General features: G+C 32.5%; 1 protein-coding gene across 1 annotated transcript in view; it reads left to right on the top strand.

Annotated features, from left to right (window-relative positions):
* LOC118187816 (flavin-containing monooxygenase 5-like) overlaps window positions 1–19,496 on the top strand; it is a 37,446-nt gene extending 17,950 nt beyond the window's left edge. The window contains exons 2-4 of the mRNA XM_035358096.2: window positions 14,408–14,681; window positions 17,854–18,135; window positions 18,910–19,496. Coding sequence (XP_035213987.1) covers window positions 14,408–14,681; window positions 17,854–18,135; window positions 18,910–19,334 — 981 coding nt within the window. The 3' untranslated portion in view covers window positions 19,335–19,496. The remainder of the gene's footprint in view (window positions 1–14,407; window positions 14,682–17,853; window positions 18,136–18,909) is intronic.
* The last annotated feature ends 902 nt before the right edge of the window (window positions 19,497–20,398 follow it).

Genomic DNA, 20,398 nt, shown 5'->3' with positions numbered 1-20,398 from the left:
GTCCGTGAATTTGATGGAAGAATGGTTGCCAGAGCCTCAAGGAGGTTGGACTTCTACTCCACTCCAAATTTGAGGAAAAGCACCTAGGAAGGGGGTGGAAGGTCCGCCCCAGCCCTCTTCCCTACCACCAAACCACATGAGAACTTTTGGATCGCCCTATATTTATAATGCCCTTAAGCCGCGAAGACTCTATACATTTACAAACATCTATTCTTTCTTCGGAATTCGAACCGGGCCCTTCGGTACCGCAGTAGCCACTACTTGGGCGGCTGTTGATTCCGTTCGATAAAATAAAGTAGAACATAGCAATATGTTGTTCGGGTCTTGATAATGTCGGGTGAGGTAAATACAGAAAGAAGGACTGGAACAAGGAAGAAAACTACATGATAATGACCCTGCTACTGATTTAGTGGAGAATTTTAATGACTGCTTATATTGAGAACAAGTTACTTACTATTACCTGCAAGGGGACACCGAACTAATGAAAAAAAAAATCATGTTGCACATAGTAACTTTGTATAGTATAACATGCGCATAGTTATATTTATCAAAAGTTAAATAATTGAATTTAAAAAAATGTTGTAAATACTAAATTACAATAAGCTTTGCAACTCTGCAGTATATTATAGTTCTTTTAATGAAATATTTTAGGTATTTTTCACTATTACAGTAAATGTAAAGCATACAAATACAGTAAAGGCAAGGTGCATACGCAGGGACCAGGTGAAATAAGTACAAATATTTATGTACTGCGATTGTAAAGAATTGCACATTAGCTTATACAAGAATGTAAGTGCATGTGTGCTGATTTACAATATGCAAACACTAATGCAGGTTATGCATGGGAAAACTTCAGATTCAGATGATGCGCTACTGCAAATTATTATAATCTGAAAATAAATGATGAAGCTAAAATTATACAGGAAAAATACGCCAAAAAACGGAAGTAATTATATAAAATATATTAATGCAACTGAAGGTATTGCATAGTGTTTAACTAGTTAGAAGATATTATATGGGAAATATGTTGACACTGTATTATTGGAAATACTAATTTACTGAAGCTATTTTGCTGACACGGAAAAGCTCTGGAGGCAATGTGGCCGACAATATTAACAAATCTGTTTGGTGTTGTGATAGGAAGAACCCGGGGGCTTTCTCTGTGAGCCGCTAAATGTAGAGAATGAATACCCGCGAGAACGTTAAAGATACTGATAAGGGTAACTCAGCAGATGTCCAAAAGTAGGCATGTCAAACTTGAGGGTCGCATGTGGCCCTCAGCTCCCTCCCGAGAAAATAACAAAGGGTATAGTTATAATACATTAATAAAAAAAAAGGAATTAAACTGAATATCAAAGACACATATACGTATAACCTCGGTTACTAAAAAAGGATGAATGAAAAGGTTCTTTTACATTAACATTTTCTCAACTGACATTTAGAAAGTGCCAGCCCATTTAGTGTCATTAAGTCTATTAAAAACATGAAAGATAAGCCATATCCTCTCCGTGATTTAAAAAATTTCTTATAGTTAAAATGGAATTGAGAGAAATTCAGTTCGACTCAGTTGTAAAGTAAAAATTCAATGGTGATTTCCATGTTCAATCACACTTATCAATATAAACGAATTTTTCATTAATGAAAAGGAACAAGCGAAATTTAGGTTCAGCGAAATTTAGGTTAACAGATATCTGTCTGAACTCTGTTTGAAAATCACTAGTGCGAGTAGCAAGTTTTCAGATATTCGAAAGCTGATTGCAGGAAACAAATCCGGCATTGGAAAAAATAGGTGTCAATCTTTTGTACGAATTTCCTGATGCTCTATTTTTTAAGTGTTACAGTATTACATACGATTCCTCTGTTTACTCACTTTTTAAATACGCCATTAAGTATGAAAATTGCTTTTCTATTGCGGCCTGCAATAGTGTACGCTGACTATTTTGGCCCACTTCAGATACTGAGTTTGACATGCCTGCTCAAGTGGAAGGGGCGTTGTGTACGTTTAAGATGACTCGTTCTGTGTATTGAGGCTTCGTGCAATGCGATTCTTTCAGCTGTCTTTGAGATTTTCGGCATCAGCGATGATACTTCCAAGAAGTTGGCGGTTTTCAATACATTCTATTAGCCGTAGCGTTTTTCAACAGATGGTCATCAAAGACGAATACTGATCGTCATTCATAAGGAAATTCAAGGATCAACCGATATTTCTTTTCCTAAATTACTAAATACATCCAATTCATTGTTTTAATAGCCCACCTGTTTGCTAAAATCTTTAAATTTGTTTTCAGACTCTTAGGTATTAAGTTTCACGAAATTACGAGATAAATAACATTTGCCAAGATTACTACCAACTTCCTTCTAAGATTTTTGAATAAATCTTTGATCCAATGTGTAAAACATTCACTGACAATAACTGAAGGATCGGCTCCAATGCCATTCATAGCGAAAATTTTCTTACCTCAAGGTTTTTTTAATTCAAATATAATGAAGGCGGGTTATTTATCTTTAGCCCTTTATCTATTTTAAAGCCACGGTTAATATGCATCTTTCTGCTGGTAATATTTAAACATATATTTCTTAATTATTTAAAAACGACTGAACTGATTTTCTATATCTAGTAATTAAAAGTAGCATAAAGGCTAAATGGTTTATTCCTTCTTCCATGACAACTTTTTTTAACGCCTGAAAAGCAAAATCCGCACTGATTCTTAACATGATTTTGTTCTTTCAACTGTATGGCTTGAAATTAGTTATTAGTTTCATGCACTGATAGTTAAGAAATCTACCAGCTTCAGAATACTTGTACTTTAAGTAGTAGTATTGTATACGATATTCCTCAATTTTCAATGTTAGTTTTCCAAATAAATCATTCTAGCTCAGATGTTAAGCTACAGCTGACGAAGAAAATTCCTGAACAATTTCGTATTAAATTGTTTATTTTCAACAATATAATGTTATTAGATCGGAAATTCAGGAAAAATAAAAAGGTGTTTATCCTTAAATTGTTTTTTCTATTTTGTTTAGGCGATTAGTCATATTTCGTTAAAATCCTCGCTGTAGCCAATTCAAATTTTGGTATGAATAAAAGTCCGCTATATTTAAGGAAAAATAACTCTGAGCATATAAATACTGAAACTTGGATAGAAAATATACCAATCATATGCATTAATTTGAAATTGCTAAGATCTTGGCGAAAACTCCCTCGCAATTTGAATCCGTTTAAATAACTATTTAATAAATTACCTGGAAATTTCTTGGGGTGTAATTAGAAGCATACTCTACGCGTATGCGAGAAGGTACACTGCGCAAAAAAAAAAGGGTTACAGTTCTACATCTCCCGTTCTACTGGGCCGATTGACAAAATTCAAATTGTGTTTTTTTCATGTCTAGAAAGCACTACTTAGGATATATATTACATTTATATATAGCATTGTTCTAACATAGGTATTTTGACATAAAATCGGACTTTTTCTGAAATAACATAGCAATTTTTCCATATTTAGATTCTACGACTTATTATGCCTACACATTAAATTTTGTAAAATTTGGCGCGAAATTTACGGAGAAATTCAAAAATTGTACTTGGCGAAACTTTTTCAGTTTGCGCCTAGAATAATTCACGTGGCGAACTTCTTAATATCTGGCAACCAATTTTCCTTTCCCTTCCATGATGGCGGAGCGGAAAGAAACTTACCTCGTTTCCTACCTTTTTACATTGTGCACGAGCGGAAAAAAAATCACATCGTTTCTATTTCCAAATAATTTTATCAAAGTGTCTAGTCTAAACCATATTTGATGTTTTATCGCTTTCAACAAATATGCCAAATTTCAAAACGAGCCAATATATAAATTAACGTATATCTTCGGAAATTTTGAACAAAAATCTAACTTTTTGCAGGTATGCTTAGGAATACGTCTACTTTAATATGATTTTTATACATTATTCAAAAATATTTTGAAAAATTTATAAAAATTATTTAAAATTACAAATTTAAAAAATGAGTGAATTTTATTTGGAATGAACCTAAATTTCGAAATGTGAAAGGAAAAATCAAATAAGTATAATAAAAAGAGATTAATAAATATGTACCAAAGTCAATTAACATTGAGGAGCTAAAATTTTGAGAGCTAATTTTTTAAAAACTACTCGTGCGACTTTACAAAACTTGGTAGTTTGACGTAATTTGAGTCGTAGAATTGAAATATGGAAAAACAATTGGTATATTACTTCGGGAAAGTCCGATTTTGTGTTAAAATACCTATATTAGAACGATGCTATATATAAATCTAATAAATATCTTAAGTCGCTCTTTCGAGACATGAAAAACGCAAGTTGAATTTCATCCATCGGCCCAGTAGAACAGGAGATGTAGAGTTGTCCCTTTTTTTCCGCAGTGAACAGGGTTCGAGAACCTACAAGGGCACTGAAAATTCATGTCTCCTGCTTCAAAATAACATAATGACTCTTCAAGGCATCTTAAATCTCTAATTTATTTCGAATGCATTCTAAGAAAGGTTTGAATACTTGGTATTTTTAGACTCTAATTAATTGCATAAATTAATGCTGATCCTTGGTGAATATTCCAAGTAAAATAATTCAATCTTTTTATACGAAATCTGTATCTTGAAAAACTGAAATTTATATTCTTTCCCATTAAATACGTGAGCTCGTTTATTAAAATAACAACAGCTAATGGTTGTTCTAACTCCAACTTCATTGTAATAGGATGAAAAATCAACTTGTGTTCACTGTATTAATGTTCGAGGTAATGTAGATAATAAACCTTTGGGAAATGTTTCGTGAATGTATACCTTCCCATAGCTGTGCAGCTTATTTTAGGCTATAAAATGAACTTAAGTTCACTAGATGAGACGGGCTGCGCCCAGATTCTAACTGTCCTATAGTTTGAATTATTGAATTAAACCTAATGTATTTTTCTGTAATCAAATAATTAAATCCTTTATGTAAAATGGCAATTTTTGTAAATAAATCCTGAAAATTCACTTAAGCATGGTTATCAAATAAAAACATTGAGTATGAAATGGACTTCACAGAAGTTTGTTAAATTTTAATATATTTAATACTATGATTTCTTTATTATTCAGTCATCCCTGTTTTCATTAATGAAATTTTCCTATCGAAATGTATTGAGAGCTAATGTTCATTTCTAAAATACAGGTTTCTCTCTCGTCAGGCATATTTTCTCCATTGCACGTTTCAGTGAGCACACGGAAGTAAATTAAGACAAAAAAAATGGGGTCAAGCGCATGAAACATCCTTACCCTTGAAAAATTATCTGAAGTTTCGGTCCATTGAACCCACGATTCAGTGACTGGAGTTTTTCCTCTAGTATTAAAATATTCAGACTATTGCGATTTACATGGCTACCGTTTGAATTATTTCTCATTAAAATGATTTCTACCGAAGTAACTATATAATAATAATTTGTAACAAGCGAATTCAAAACTAAATTAACTTGAGAGGTTTAAATAAATATATTTTACTCTAATAATCCTTACCAACTTACTCTCTCATATAAAAAAAAGTATTGTGTAAACAATTTTCAACAAATTTTCTAATGTGCATTGTCAATCTTCTACAGAATTTGTCAGTTATATTTAAAAATAGAATCATGGAAAAATATTTTTAGTTTTTTTCCTATTCAGTGGGTTTGACTAAATGTGAAAACAGAAAAACGAAACTTGAAATGCTTTAAACTGTGACCAGATCTTAATATAAACATAGTGTCAAAAGTATATACAGTAAAACTTGCTTTCGAACGCTAGTCCACTAGGCTTGGAAAACGTTTGCTTTCTTACTGTCATTTCTGAATAGGCATATCTCTATTCCTAAGTGAACACTGTTACGCTGTGGCTTGGATTTGTCATCACATTCAATGAATTTAAATTATTTTTATGAATTTGGATTTATTTTCTGACATTAAGAATACTACCTAAGAATTATCGATAGCTTGAAATTCAGCACTTAGGCAGCTGTATAGAATATCGTGAATAATTTTGAAGAAACGTTCATGAATTCGAAAGTTGTTAGGTGCTGAGTTTATCTTAGACACTGTTTATCAAAATGTTAAAATGTATTTACGAGTACTGAATACTGAATTATTGCAAACTAATCCACTGCAGGAATACAGTGTAAGATATTATAAATTATATGGGGAATATTTCTTACCTAAAATTTAAATTTCTGTTCTTTCTTGTTGTGCTATAGCTTATTTTTCGCTTGAATCAGATGAACTGTTTGACAGGTTAATTTCCAATCGGACGAGATGAACTAGGCATTAAAATGTCTCGCTGCCTTTAGCCACATAAGAGGAATGTGAACTAATTTTTCTAAAATTCTCTACACGGTACTAGAAATTCTAAAGCAGTCTTCTCTAGACATTATACTACTTAAAGAATCTAATGTAGCTCATTTTTGTAGCAAAATATTTCTGAGAATTTCTGTTGGTCAATTCATTTTTCCCAAAGCGAGTTTGCACTCCTGTTCTGTAGAAGGTACAAAATATTCTGCCTGGTAAATCGGTGTAACACATTGTTTTAGTTATAATTTATGCTGTGAGATCAGGCTGTTTCAACATGTTTTAAAATATAGCATAAATCGAAGCAGCTTTACAACGCCATACTCACCACTGAAAGCTTTGATAGAGATGGTGGCTGAAAACACAAAGTTCAACCTAATGCAGGTTCTAGTTGGAAGAAACATGTTAAGTGCACTTTAGTTTAAATTTTAAGATCGGATACGTGTTGACATTAACGCCACTAGAGTTAATATATGTGTAGTTTCAACAGTTCATATTTTTAAACACTGCAGTGTCATGATATTTAATTGAAGTATACGGATTCCTTTTTAAATTTAACTAAAGACTATGTTACATACAGCTCAAATTTCTACTTCTTATGCGCTGTATGAAGACAGTATTTTATCTCAAAAGCGCATTTCTTTTAATCTGAGCCAATCTATTTAAATCTTACTGTTTAGTAAATTTTTGTTAAATTTAATAATGGAAGCGAAACAGATATGAAATTTGACTATTTCAAAAACTGAAGTATTCTATTCTTTATTTTGTATGTTCTGGCAATAATATTTTGAGAATTTGTTTTTGCTTACGCAAAGTTGAAATAAATTTGCATGTTTATTTATATGCATGTTATGGTGAAAGAAATGAGAACTCTCTTAACAATTCTCAGATCCTTACTGACGTATCTTTAAACAACTAACATCTTTTTATTGTGTTCGTATTGCTCTTTTACCTGAGGGAAGGAAAATTTTTTGTTTACTCTGAATAACAAGTCTTTTCCCAAAATAGTTGAAAAATGCAGGCCAAGTAAGGGGAAAATGTAAAAATACTAATAGGGACATTGAACTGGAAAATTCGAGTTCCTTGAAATTCGAAGAATAACTGATGAAGATTCAGCTTAAATTTTCAGATGCGCTACAATATGTCCAGATTTGTTGTAGTTACTTCCAAGGTCAGGCTCTTGCCAACACTATGAATGCAGATTTTTAAAAGGTGTTTATTTTATAAAAGCATTTAATTCAGAATCATTGGTTTCGAATTTCCATTTGAAAAAAAAGTAAAATTCGGGAATCTGTATTTAATGACTGTATCACTTTTATGTGATCTCTAAATTGTAATTTATTGATTAATTTTATAATTTTTCCTTTCAATGTCAGTTTTATGTGCTACTAATTATCTTTCTTTTCTAAAATAAGTTTTAGTATTAAAATCTTACAAATGGGAACTTACATCGTAAAAGGGCCATATGTAGCTTTAAATTTGGTACGTTTTGGTTAATTGCAAAACTGATATCGAAATATGTCACATGATCAAAAGTGCCATACTTTTAAAGGGACCTAATACAAAAATTGTTTTCGTCTGCATTGATCAATGTTTTAATTGGCAATAGAATAGCTTGTTACTGTGTGTGGTAGCGTATCGGAAAATATCCGGAATGTCCTGCAAAATTATTTGCTTTGTGATGTAGACTACCAGTACATTCAGTTCCTATGAATAGTCTAAAATGACCAATCGTGGGGACTCGGTGGTATAATAAAACTTTCAATGAACATTTTGATTGTACAGATGTCACGACACGCTTTTTTTCGAGAACTGCGCCTTTGGAGTAGCTATTAAGCTGAGTTTTATTTGAAAGAATTGTTTGAAATTCAGAAGCGAAGGTCGTATTCCGACACTTCCTGTGAAATATTGCTAGAAAATGTCGGAAGAATGTCTAGTTGTAGCTTGAGGGTCAGTAGACAGACAAGATCATAGTCTTTCAAGGTCAAATATTTCTCTTTCTTACACTCGAGACAGTGACGCATCGTATCAGCTCAGTAACGTCACAACCTTAATTTTAATGTTTCTCATACAGACTATTTTTTAAGTGAGGGGATAATAGCAAATCCATGCTTTCGTAAATACGGTAAAATAATTACTGGCTCGTATTTGTTTTCGGACACTTGCATTTTTAAAATTTATTTGCATAAATCTTGTACGAAAAGTATTAAAACATAATTTCAAAAGTTTTCCTAATATATTTTTTCTTTACATTGATCTTTCCTTCATACAAAATTAATACGGATGGTTTTTGCACTAAAATATTTCTGAAGTGTTAATTAGAAACACCGTAATTTGGACATTCAAAATTTTTGGTGAAATATTTTGGTAGACAATGCTTCTTGTTTAAATTTTTGTTTTAAATTAAAATACATCCTAAGAATTATAATTATCGTCCGAGTTTTGAGATTTACTTGTTGAACAAAATATATTAACATATTTGCTAGTTTTGTATCTGAAGTGAACAGACTGATACGTTACAAATTAACAAGTTCTGTTCGAAATTTAACTCTTCGCGATTTTGAAGACTATAAAAGTTCTCCAAGTATTCAAAAAACTCCTTGATGCAAAGCGTTAAGCTATCTTTGATGTATTAAAACGATAGAAACTGCATGTACCTGCCGAGTATGTACTAGAGTCTGAACGACATTCCAAGCTAACACCAAGCAATCTGAAATTTATCACCTAAAAATTAAAATCCAAAATTTAATGCTGTAAAACGCGTAGCGGATTTGCAAAAACGGCTTGCAATAAAAATTAACCCCGGAAATATTAGGAGAATCATTAGAGCATAATGACAAGGGCGATCATCAAGAAAATTCTTCAACAAGAAAATTAAAATAGACCTGGCGTTAATCCATTCCAAGCAAAGAATTATCAATTGAAATATATTTACAGATGAGTTAAAATCTAATATATTAAAATCCGATCGGCGAATTGCTTTGAGATGAAAGACGAATGAAAGTTTGAATTCGACAAGCTATTGCTAACTGTAAGCATGAAGGGGGTAGCAGAACAGTTTGGGTATGTTTCGCTGTCTCTGGGATTTGAAATTTACTTTTTATAAAAAATAATAAGCATCTGTATAAATGTATACTCTTAGTAAAAATCTTAAAAACATCTGCAAGAAAACAGAAAGAAAAATATGTTCAAGTTCTATCAGGATAACAGTCCTAAAAATATAGCCTTTGATACTTCTGTCGGTATACTCGGTTACTGCAAGAGGTATTTTTCCCTGCTCTTACCAGTAACTTAGAGATCCCCGTTTAGGGCCTAATCTTTGTGAAATCCGCTATTATATACAGGGTGATTCTAAATTGTTTTTACAAATTAAGAAGGGTGAAAGAACTTATCAAGATGAGCAATAATTACCATGGAACACAGTGTCGCATTCTACTCTGAGAGACAGAAAAGAGGAATATTTAAATTTCAACCTGAACTTACAACAGTATTGGGAGAGCGAATGAAAAAGACCAAAAGTTTCACAATCAGTTTAGTGAAAAACTCAGAGTGCACAACTTAGCAAGGTCTCAACCTCGCAAACGATTGCAACAAGTTTAATTAAGGAGGAATTATCTATTAGGTGGAAAACTGCTACCTTGATATCGAATATCAAGGTAGTAGTGTTTTTCCCCTTCGCCATCTTCTATCCTGTCCTCCTGGACTTGCTATACTGCGCTCATTCTACTTGAAGCGCCCTACTATGGGATATGAAGTTCTGACAGCCGGAACACGGAATGAACTTTCCATGCTAATCCCGGCACACGGCGGAAGTTGTAATTAGTTGATAAAATTCAACCCTTGATTATATAGTTAACTTATTGCAATCGTTTGCGAGGTTGAGATATTGCCAACTAAAGATGTGCATCTGAGTATTTGCCATCAAAGTCCGAGCTCGAATTAACACTCGAAAGCCAAGTTTTCGGTTTTATCCGTTTTGTGCACTCTCTGTGAATTTTTCACTAAACTGGTTGTGCAACTTTTGATCTCGTTCCTTCGCTCTCCCAACACTGTAATTTCAGGTTGAAATTCTAATATTCCTCTTCTCTGCCTCTCAGAGTGGAATGCGACCCTATGTTCCATGATAATTATCGTTGATCTGGATGAGTACTATCACTCCCCTTAATTTGTAAAAACAATTTAGAATCACCCTGTATATCCTCCAGATGAGGTGTATTTGTCGGAGAAGATGTTTGGTGTACTTTGCCTCTTGAAAGCAGACCGGAGGCTTGGGAGCTGTTCAGGAGGGTTTCTTAGACGAATCCTGTGATGTTGGGTTTATTTGCAAACTATATACAACGACTACTAAAAATGCACAGAAAATTACGTTCCATATAATTATAGCCTCAAATGGAACCATTCTGATTATTACTTTTGTGTTCCTGAAATTATCAAAACGCATCCAGATTTTTCGGGGTTAATCTCATGGAACATGATTGAGGCGAGTTGGAGAATAGAATAAGTAAACATGACATTCCTTCGAAAACTGCGTTAAGCACAATTCTCACTGAGGAATGTAACAAATTTTCTTACCGAAAAAATAAGATTAAATATAAACTGGGCCCACCAGCGGCCGAGCGGTAAAGTCGCTGAACACTGGTAGTTCGGTCCGAGGTTCGAATCCCGCGAACGGGCTGGCTGCATGGGCGTTTTCGTGGTTTTCCCCATGTGTAACGTGTATACGAGCCAGTTTCCCTTAGAAAGTCCTCCACGAAGGCATCCCTCCTCTTAGGCAGATAGCCCTCGAGGCTTTGCCATATTCACACACACATCACACACATAAATATAAACTGCTTGTTCAAAGTGAAAGTGATCAGTCGTATATTTGAAAGTCATTTCTTTAATATTTAATAACTAATATTTCCGAATAAATCTAAAAAACGCAAATGTCTAAAAACAAATATAAGCAATATAAGCCACTGTAAATGGTTATTTAATTTCTTTCGAAATCTACTGAAAGGCATTTCAAGATATTTGAGTACTGTATTTTAATGAGTAATAAAGTATTAAACTTTTTATGTTTATAAATTTAAATATAATTCTCAATTACGAAGTTTTACCTTTTACTTGAAAAGGAAAGAAATGTAGATTTTATTTATAAAAATGTCATGTCTGAATAGGTATATCTTTATTTCTGAATAAACACTGTATATTGACATTGTGGCCGAGTCTGGCAATCTCATTTACTATATGTGAATTATTTTTATGAATTTAGATTTATTTCACAAAATTAAGACATGAGAATTATCGATGAACTAGAAATTCAACATTAAGGCTGCTGTATAGAATATCGTTGGTAGATTTTGAACGCTGGAAACGTTCATGAACAAATCTGAAAGCTGTTGGATGTTAAATTTATCCGAGAAATTGTTTATTAGTATAAATAAAGGTTAACATGTACTTAATACTGAATTATTGCAAAACAATCTAGTGGATAGAAATCGGAATCTAATATACTTAAACAAAAAATCGGAAAATTTCTGTTTACTTCTGTTATGCGGTAAATTCCTACTTCGATGAAATGAGCTGCGCTAGTTGGATGAGATGTTAACAGTAATAAGTACAGTGTAAGAGAACAATATAAGTAATAATGTAAAAGTAGATGGAACATGATTTTTTTCCTGATATTTTTTATAGAATGCTTTAATACTAAATTTGCATGCTTTAGTTGTTTCGAGTAGAATTTGGTTAAAATAAGCATTATCCCTGATTAGGCTAAAAATAAATATATAGCCGAAACTTATTATTAAAATAATTGTAAAGCCAAAGCTTTACAAAACAAAATCTGATGTTGATATTACATGACTTCCTTGCATGGCCTATTAAGTTACATTTTTTGATGCACTTCATTTAAATTCATTTCCTCGAATTATTCTAACTTAATTAACCGATTTCTCAAGGCAAGTTGAAAATGACATCAAAAGCTGCAAATTCTGGACTGAAATATCCCGGTCAATTTTTGCCATATGGGAGTCAAACTTCATACACTTTTATTTTCTCGTAACGAGTATAAAACTTTCTCAAAAGAAGTATCGGAATCGGGAGACCGGTTTAAAATTAATTTGCGACAAACAACGAAACCTAGTTCCTTTTAAATTTGACATTGCCATCTGAACGATTTGCCAAAACATCAATATTTTCATTATTTAACTGTTCTATAATTAGAAGTATATGTCTGCGACCAACGATTGCAAAAATAATAGACGGATAAGGGTGTATGTGTGTATATTATATATACACACATACACCCTTATATATATATATATATATATATATATATATATATATATATATATATAAAATATAAACATATATATATATATATATAAAATATAAACATTTGGTACTATCGATTTGAACTAATAAAAGGAAGTGAAACATTTAGATGTTTCAGCAGCCCCATATACAAAATTTCAACGTTGGACGGCTAATAATTTTTTAGTCAAGCGAGATGTATACATAAGTGCCTACAGACGTCACGAAAAATATATCTTCTGAAGTCATTTTAAATCCATTTTACAATTTATTTTAAAGAGTCCTTTATTCTATCCTTACATACACACCGCACGTAAGAAAATCGTCGAGATAGATTCGGGAACAATCAAAATTGATATCTCTATTGATTTGTTTTGTATTTGTTTTTGTTTTATTCTTTCCAGTTTTAAAATCCTCCTGCGGCTTAAATTCTAAGTAATACGGTAATTTCGCCGAAGACCAAATACAAAACAAAATCTCAATGAAAATCATATCTGTTGAAATATGATGCACGAAATTTTTTGCGATTATAATGCTTCCTTTATTTCTTACAAGGAAGTAAAAAGCATAAAGAACATTTTTTTCCCTCTCGGATAAGTTTTTATTAAATTAACATGGAAAAATAAAAGCATAATTATCATCACATGTTTTTAGCGAAATCTGTTTCTCAATGTAAAAAAGTAAGCTTCAACTTTTGGTTTTATCCATTAATAGTTTTGAACTATGTACGTATAACTGATAAATTCGCAGTAATTTATAGATTCTCCTAGATTATAAAAAAGCTATTTTTAAGTATTTTTGGCTGCCGTTCATGATAGAACTGTATTATGACAAAGTATACGAGGGCTATGTAAGGGCAGAGACAACATTTTAAGAAAAACAGGCTCGAATTCGTGTTACAGTTGAAAGTTGCCAGACAGCCAATCCGTTCATCGGAATCAGTAATTGAACTTAAGTGCTCAATTGATTTTACAAATAGTACAGATTTTATTATGTGTTTGTGTTCAATTTAAAAAGAAGTTAAACCAAGTCTTTAACGAATGCATTTCTCTTAAAATATCTCTTTAAGATATCTGAAATATTCATGTGTGAAATCTTTATTAATCAGATTAGTCACAGCTTGTGAACTATCGGTTTTTGCATTAAATGCATTACTTAATGATATTATTATGTTGTTTTTCGAAGGAGCTATTAACTGAAGTTTTAATGCCCGAGCAAGAAAAGTGAATTATCGTTCTTGTGGAATGCGCCTCCAATACCTATAGATAGATTTGAAAAAATTCCTCCACGTTTTCTTGGAAGTTATAGCCAGGGAAGACTCTAGTCATATTTGCCGCCTTTGCAATCTTTACAGGCCCTAAATTCTTCTGCCCTGCGCTTCTCTAAATTCTGAAAATTGTGCTGCCAAAATTTACTGCTCAATGCGACCGAAACGATTGCACTGGCTAAAGCTAATAGTCACCTTCAAATAAAGTGCCACAAAAATTTAAATATAGAGATGCTTCTTAATGTCTTAAAGATATCTTCTTTCACGTGATTTCATCGTATGAAGAAAAATCAATGTTTCGAATCGCAGAACTGTACTGAATTATCGGCGAAGGCAGAGTAAAATATGGGAATGTTATTTCCTGTTACAATAAAGAATACAGTATTATAACAAACATTTCGCTTTCGAGAAAAACATCTAAAACTTATAATTTTACTCTTCGTCTTATCAAATAACTGTTTTCTAAAAGTTCATTCTTACTCGTCATCAGCCATTGCACATTATAAATTATGTTTATTTATTCTAGGTGTATCTAAGTACTCGCAGAGGGGCCTGGATCATCCACAGAGTGGGTCCTAAAGGAAGACCTTTCGATTTATGGCTAATGAAGAGATTTTTCAATATTTTCTTCAATCATGTGCCTTATCCCATAGTATGCTACATTGCAGAGAGGGAAATCAACAACAGATTTGACCATGAATTATATAGACTAAAACCAGAACATCATATCTTCGGTCAGCATCCTATGGTCAATGACGCCCTGCCGAACAGGATTCTGAGTGGCACAGTTCAAGTACGAGGTAAAGATAGTTATTTTTCCCCTCTGAATACCAGATGCTTTAGGAACAAAAGCTTGCTTGATTTGAATTTACAAATTTATAATCCATTTCCTTTCAGAGAGGATTTTGAAATCATAAAGATTAATACGAGTAAGATATCTTTAAAAAATAGTGCTTATAACTTCAGTTTTCTCCAGGTTTTAAAGAAAATGTTAATTATTTACTTATAATGACGATGACTCTGGTTGAAAATAATGAAATTAAAATCTCTTGAAGCCTCGGTGGTATAAATGTCGGAGGTATAAGGCAAAATGCGATAATTCCGTTCACACCTGCGAGACTGGGTCTAAGACGTAGCCAAGTAGAGAAGCTAAATTTTCGCATGTGATTATGTCTACACCTTTCCCGCGTTTGCTGCGATTGCTCAACTCTTGTACCAAGTCAGCATGAAGTTGAAAGCTTCGAAATGCCAAAACCCCTAAACCAGTATTTGTCACGTAGCAACGAAGATCGGCTTGAACCAGTTATGATATTTATACCACCGTCTGAACGATTTTTCGCCCTCATTAACATTGGGAATTCCGAAATTTCCCTCGTCAAAGACAAGGAAAGTGTCTGACACGACAGCTATTTTAAACTGTATGTAAAGACTTTTAATAAGCATTAAAGAATTCGATATGCTATTTATGACAGGCCATATTACTTGAATTTCGTCCGCAAATTTTATTCAAATTGTTAAGAGGAAAAATTATATTTTGGCATGAATTCAAAATTTTATTATTCTTTCCAGTTTTAAAATCCTCCTGCGGCTTAAATTCTAAGTAATACGGTAATTTCGCCGAGGACCAAATACAAAACAAAATCTCCATATCTTCAAGATTTAAATACTATGGATCCAAATAAATTTCTCAAAGTATGAAACGTTATTACATAATTTTATTAATTTTATCTGTAGGAGAGAATTTACGCCATTTTATTAGCGTAAATCTGAGACACGTTAAATAATCTTAAGAATTTGTTGCATCTGAATACAAATGTATACAAGTCTGGAAAGTAGGAAAATATTTGCAAGTTTTCATGTGAGAATGAACTTAAATTCTAATTCATACAAACATTGATTAAAGCATGCCTGCCCAGTGCTTCTGTTAAAATTTTACTGTGTATATATTTACATACCAAATTCACAACATTAGAATAATTCATTTATAACTCATTTTCTTAACGTAAGTTCCCCCTCATTTGTTTATTTTAAAATTTTTTTATGAATTGCAGGTTTACAAACTTATTAAATTCTCCAGTAATCTTGCACATTTTTATGATGTTGCTTAGTTATGAATAACATTGAATAAAGTTAGTGAATAAAGTGTTATTCATAACTAAGCAATAACATAACATTTTTTGATATTGCTTAGTTATGAATAACACTGAAGCGAGAATTTCTGCTTTTGAAAATGTAGAGGAGCTAGAGGTTAGTTGTAATAGGAGTAAGTAGTGAGATGCTCGTTACGTGGTGGTTTTTAAACTTTCATCCGAATTTTTGGGAACCATTCTTATTCTTATGTAAACATAGTGAATGCACTTCCCGAAACCGGTTGTAAGAGCGTGTGTGCATTAAATTTAAAATGTTGCTCTCTTTGCCCCCCCTCCGAAACGAGTCGGGAGAGCTTAGCTAATTAATGGGAAAAGAAATCTTTTGTAAATTTCGATTTAAGGTTAGTTAATTTATCTTTTTTAAAATGGATAAATATAAAAATCTTTTTGAAATACTTATGTCTTTTGTTTATGGATTACATTTAAAGTGTTACTGTAATATTTTTACTAATTACAATATTTTTATGAATCAACAAATGTCCGAAACCATACGACGGGGCAAGTCCATTTTACAACTTGCCTCGAGATTTTGAGTAATGTAGTTAAATTTTCTTCATTAAATGTTAACGTGCAAATTACTTTATTCTATGGAAATTTCTTTCGTAAAATAGAAAAATCGATTTTTCATCTTCAAAGATTGGACCTTTCCTTAAGGCTTCACCTCGGAAACAATCTAACCTAGGCAGACGCAGAAGAGATATCTCCCGTTCTAACTGATATACCCAAACCAGAAGCACTGGAAAAAGAAATGGAGATAGTTAATAAGGGACGAAAAATATAAAGGAAAAGGAATAGTTCAAAACAAAAAATCCATAAAGAAATTAAAGAAATAAAATGGGGGATGAAGAGGAAATTGAAATAGAAAAGGGATTATACTTAATTTTCGGTAATATCTACAGCGATATTTATGAATGGATACAATGCCTAATTTGCAAAATGTAGGCATACGTTAAGTTTATGAGAGGAAACAATCTTATCATTTATAGTAATTTTAGTTTGGATGAAAACTTTTATGTTGATTGGTTAAACTTCATAATTTTTACTCTAAACAGTGTCATTTATTACCACTACGAAGTAATAAGTCACCAAATGTGTTTCTTAAATATTGTCATTTTTATCATTATCGCTACAATTTTCCCCAAGGATATCACAATTTTTAAGTATGGGGCAAATTGTAGCAGAAGAATAACTTGGCAATTTTGATGGTTTTAGCACGATAAAATTCTTGTGCTAAAACCGAATCCTTGTTTTAGGCTATGATGGATGAATAAATTTCCTTTGAAAAATACCAGCTGAAATCAAGGAATTGTAACTACACTTAAAAATGTAAACATTTTTCAAAAAATTATGAAACTAGCTCCTATATTTAATAAAATGGAATATCCTAAAGTGCTATACGAAGCTAGAGGTTAACATTACATAAAACTCCACATGTGTAATGTAAACCCCCTAACTCCCCTATGTATAGTGTAAATGCAAAAGTAAGATTAAATGTATTTGGTCTTCAACAAAGAATGTTTTTCAGTTGCACATTCATGTTTGTGGCCTGGGCAAAATCATTAAGTGGCTCCATAATATACGAAATCTAATGTTCAGCAATTAAATTTTAATTCGGCAAACTGCTCGAGATTCTCATAATTTATACTGGCAATATAAGCACTTAGTTTTTTAAATATAATTTTCTAAGCAATGTGTTAAATTTGGAACATATAAAAATTTTATAAATAGCTTCACAGTTCTTTCACGAGTGCGTGACTTTTTTTAATTTAACATAAAATTTCAATAACTTTTTCACTTTAAGATGTGTTGATTTTCTCTGCAGGAGATGTTAAGGAGTTTACAGCCAAGGGTGTGATCTTCGAAGGCGAAAATGAAGAAGTTGCCGTGGATGAAGTCGTTCTTGCCACTGGATACAAAATCTATTTTCCGTTTCTGAGTACAGATATTGTTTGGGTGGATGACAATAAAGTAGAACTCTACAAATTTGCCATCCCTCCTAAACTGAAGCACAAAACCTTGATCGTTATAGGACTTGGCCAACCCGTCGGACCACTGATGCCCATCTCCGAACTACAATCTAGAGTTTTCGCATTGCACATGAGTGGTAAGTAAAACCTGGTAGATAGTTTTTATCTTAACTTGTTAAAAATATCAAGAAATTAGAGAACGTTTTTGAAATTTCGAATTTCTTCTATATGAGAAATATTTGTAACACTGATGCATTGAGTGGCATGTTTCTTATGATTTTGTTACATGATAAACGCATCTTTGCTGAGGATTATTTAATACTTGGTATATTAAATTGTCGTTAGGTTATTACACAATTAACAGACCATGAAATTCATTATGCCGAAGTACTCTTAATGAATGAAGCAAACCATTCCGGGTTCGTTTACCGATACTTGATAAGCAGGCTAGCAGGGCAGTTTCTGGGGGTATTCCTCAATGTCCAACGTAAATATGAGGCTGTGTACCTTAGTTCTTCTTTGTTTGCATAGTGTTTGCTTAAGGTATAAAAATTAGATCCTACTTGTCTTTTAATTCAGAAAATTAGAATCTGCATGCTGCCTTTGAAGATGGGTTGCTTTTCTGAATATGGACGGACGGATTAAAATTTAAATTCTGATCTCAAATACCAAGTTTCGCAAATTATTCTCACGCAGTTTAGTCGTAACTAACTCGCACTTCTTCATTGCTTGTTGTAAAATTTAAACTTTGAAAGATATGATGCTATTGTTCAGTTTGACTGCTTTAATTAACTAGCTCATAAAATCGCTTTAAATACTCAAGTGTGTATACATTAAATGCATCAACCAAGTTCTTGATCTAAAATGACGGCTTACTTTGAGATAAACCGATTCCTTTGTTCTAATTTCAGGTAAAATTCAGTTGCCATCTGAGGAGGAGATGATGGAGGATATTCGTAAGAAAGACAAAGAAATGAGAAAACGATATTTCGGTGGCCCTCGCCATACAATTCAAATGGACTGGATTAATTTCATGGACGAATTGGCAGAACTGGCTGGTGTCAAGCCAGACCTCGCATCCATGTTCTTCAATGATCCTATTTTGTTTTACTTCTGTTTCTTTGGACCATGCTTACCTTATCAATACAGACTGCAAGGTCCCAATGCTTGGCCCCATGCAAGAGATGCTATTATCACAGCTGATAGCAGAATAACTGGAGCTCTTGATACTCGTCGCTTACCTAAGAGAAAAACTGAACAAATAAATGTGATTAAATTTCTTACGGCATGTGTCAGTATTATCATGTTGGCCTTTTTCTTAGCAATTGTGATCTAAATCTGTTCCATTTTTAATATTTGTGTATATGTATGAAAGTATATAGATGAAATATTTTGTTCCCGTATTTTTCGAATTTGTATAAATTTTTATGCGAGTTTTTACTTTTTTAAATGTTGATGTAAAAATTTGTTTTTATAAATAAAGCTCAACTGTACAGTACTCAAGTCTCTAAGATCTTTTTCGTACAATATCGCATGCTTATGTTTTTCATTTAATCATATATACGTCAAATTAATTCTTTGCAGCTTTCAATTGTCAGTTAATGTTTCAAAGAACGAATGACATTCTTACAAATAAATGTTTGCATTAAATCAAATGTTTTAAGAGGCGTCTAATTTCTTTTTTTTTTTAACTATAGTCACCTAAATGAATGTCAGGCTTTCAGTTAAAAGAGAAATGACATATTCGTTATTTGTCAGAATATTTCTCTTTACACGTTATTAGCGGCAGTTTTTATTCACTGAAGCATGCAAAATTAGTCAACGAGAACTGCTTATAAAAGCAGGCTTTAAAGAAGCATTTCGCATCCATCTGCCATTAATCCGCCGAATATCGTGAAATAATCTGAATTGGTATTACAATATCAGATTATCCGCTTTTCTGAAGTATTTCCGCTTTCTAGGATTTATCAGCTTGGGATGTTAAGTCTCCTGTAACTCACTTGTAAGTACTGATTGATGTTTTCAAAGATTTGTAAGTTTTTTTTTTTTTTTTTTTTTTTATTTTTTTTTTTTATTTCCTAATAGTTTTAAGTTTGAAACCCTTTCCTATATTCTCTTGTTTCCCACCTACAACTTCCTGCTAGAATGACTTTTCAGGATCGTGTTTTATGTAAATCAAGTAGAACCAGTGTTTAATATGAAGTATCAGTCACTTCCGTAGAAGAGCTCGGTTCTCATTAGAGAGTGTTCTACCTTCTGGCGATGTCGTTGCTTTAAGCCAATCTTACTTCGTTCGGCCGTATTGCTACGTGCCTGTTAGTATTCGCCAGTGAGGTTTAAATAAGGACCAACTTGGTTAATTATTTCTGTACAGCATTTAGTTAATTATTAGTTACAATT

Source organism: Stegodyphus dumicola, chromosome 9 (genome assembly GCF_044657685.1).
Source record: "Stegodyphus dumicola isolate Sdum_Otavi_A_Nest chromosome 9, ASM4465768v1".
In the NCBI taxonomy this organism is placed as follows: domain Eukaryota; kingdom Metazoa; phylum Arthropoda; class Arachnida; order Araneae; family Eresidae; genus Stegodyphus; species Stegodyphus dumicola.
This window is presented reverse-complemented; position numbering and strand designations above follow the sequence as displayed.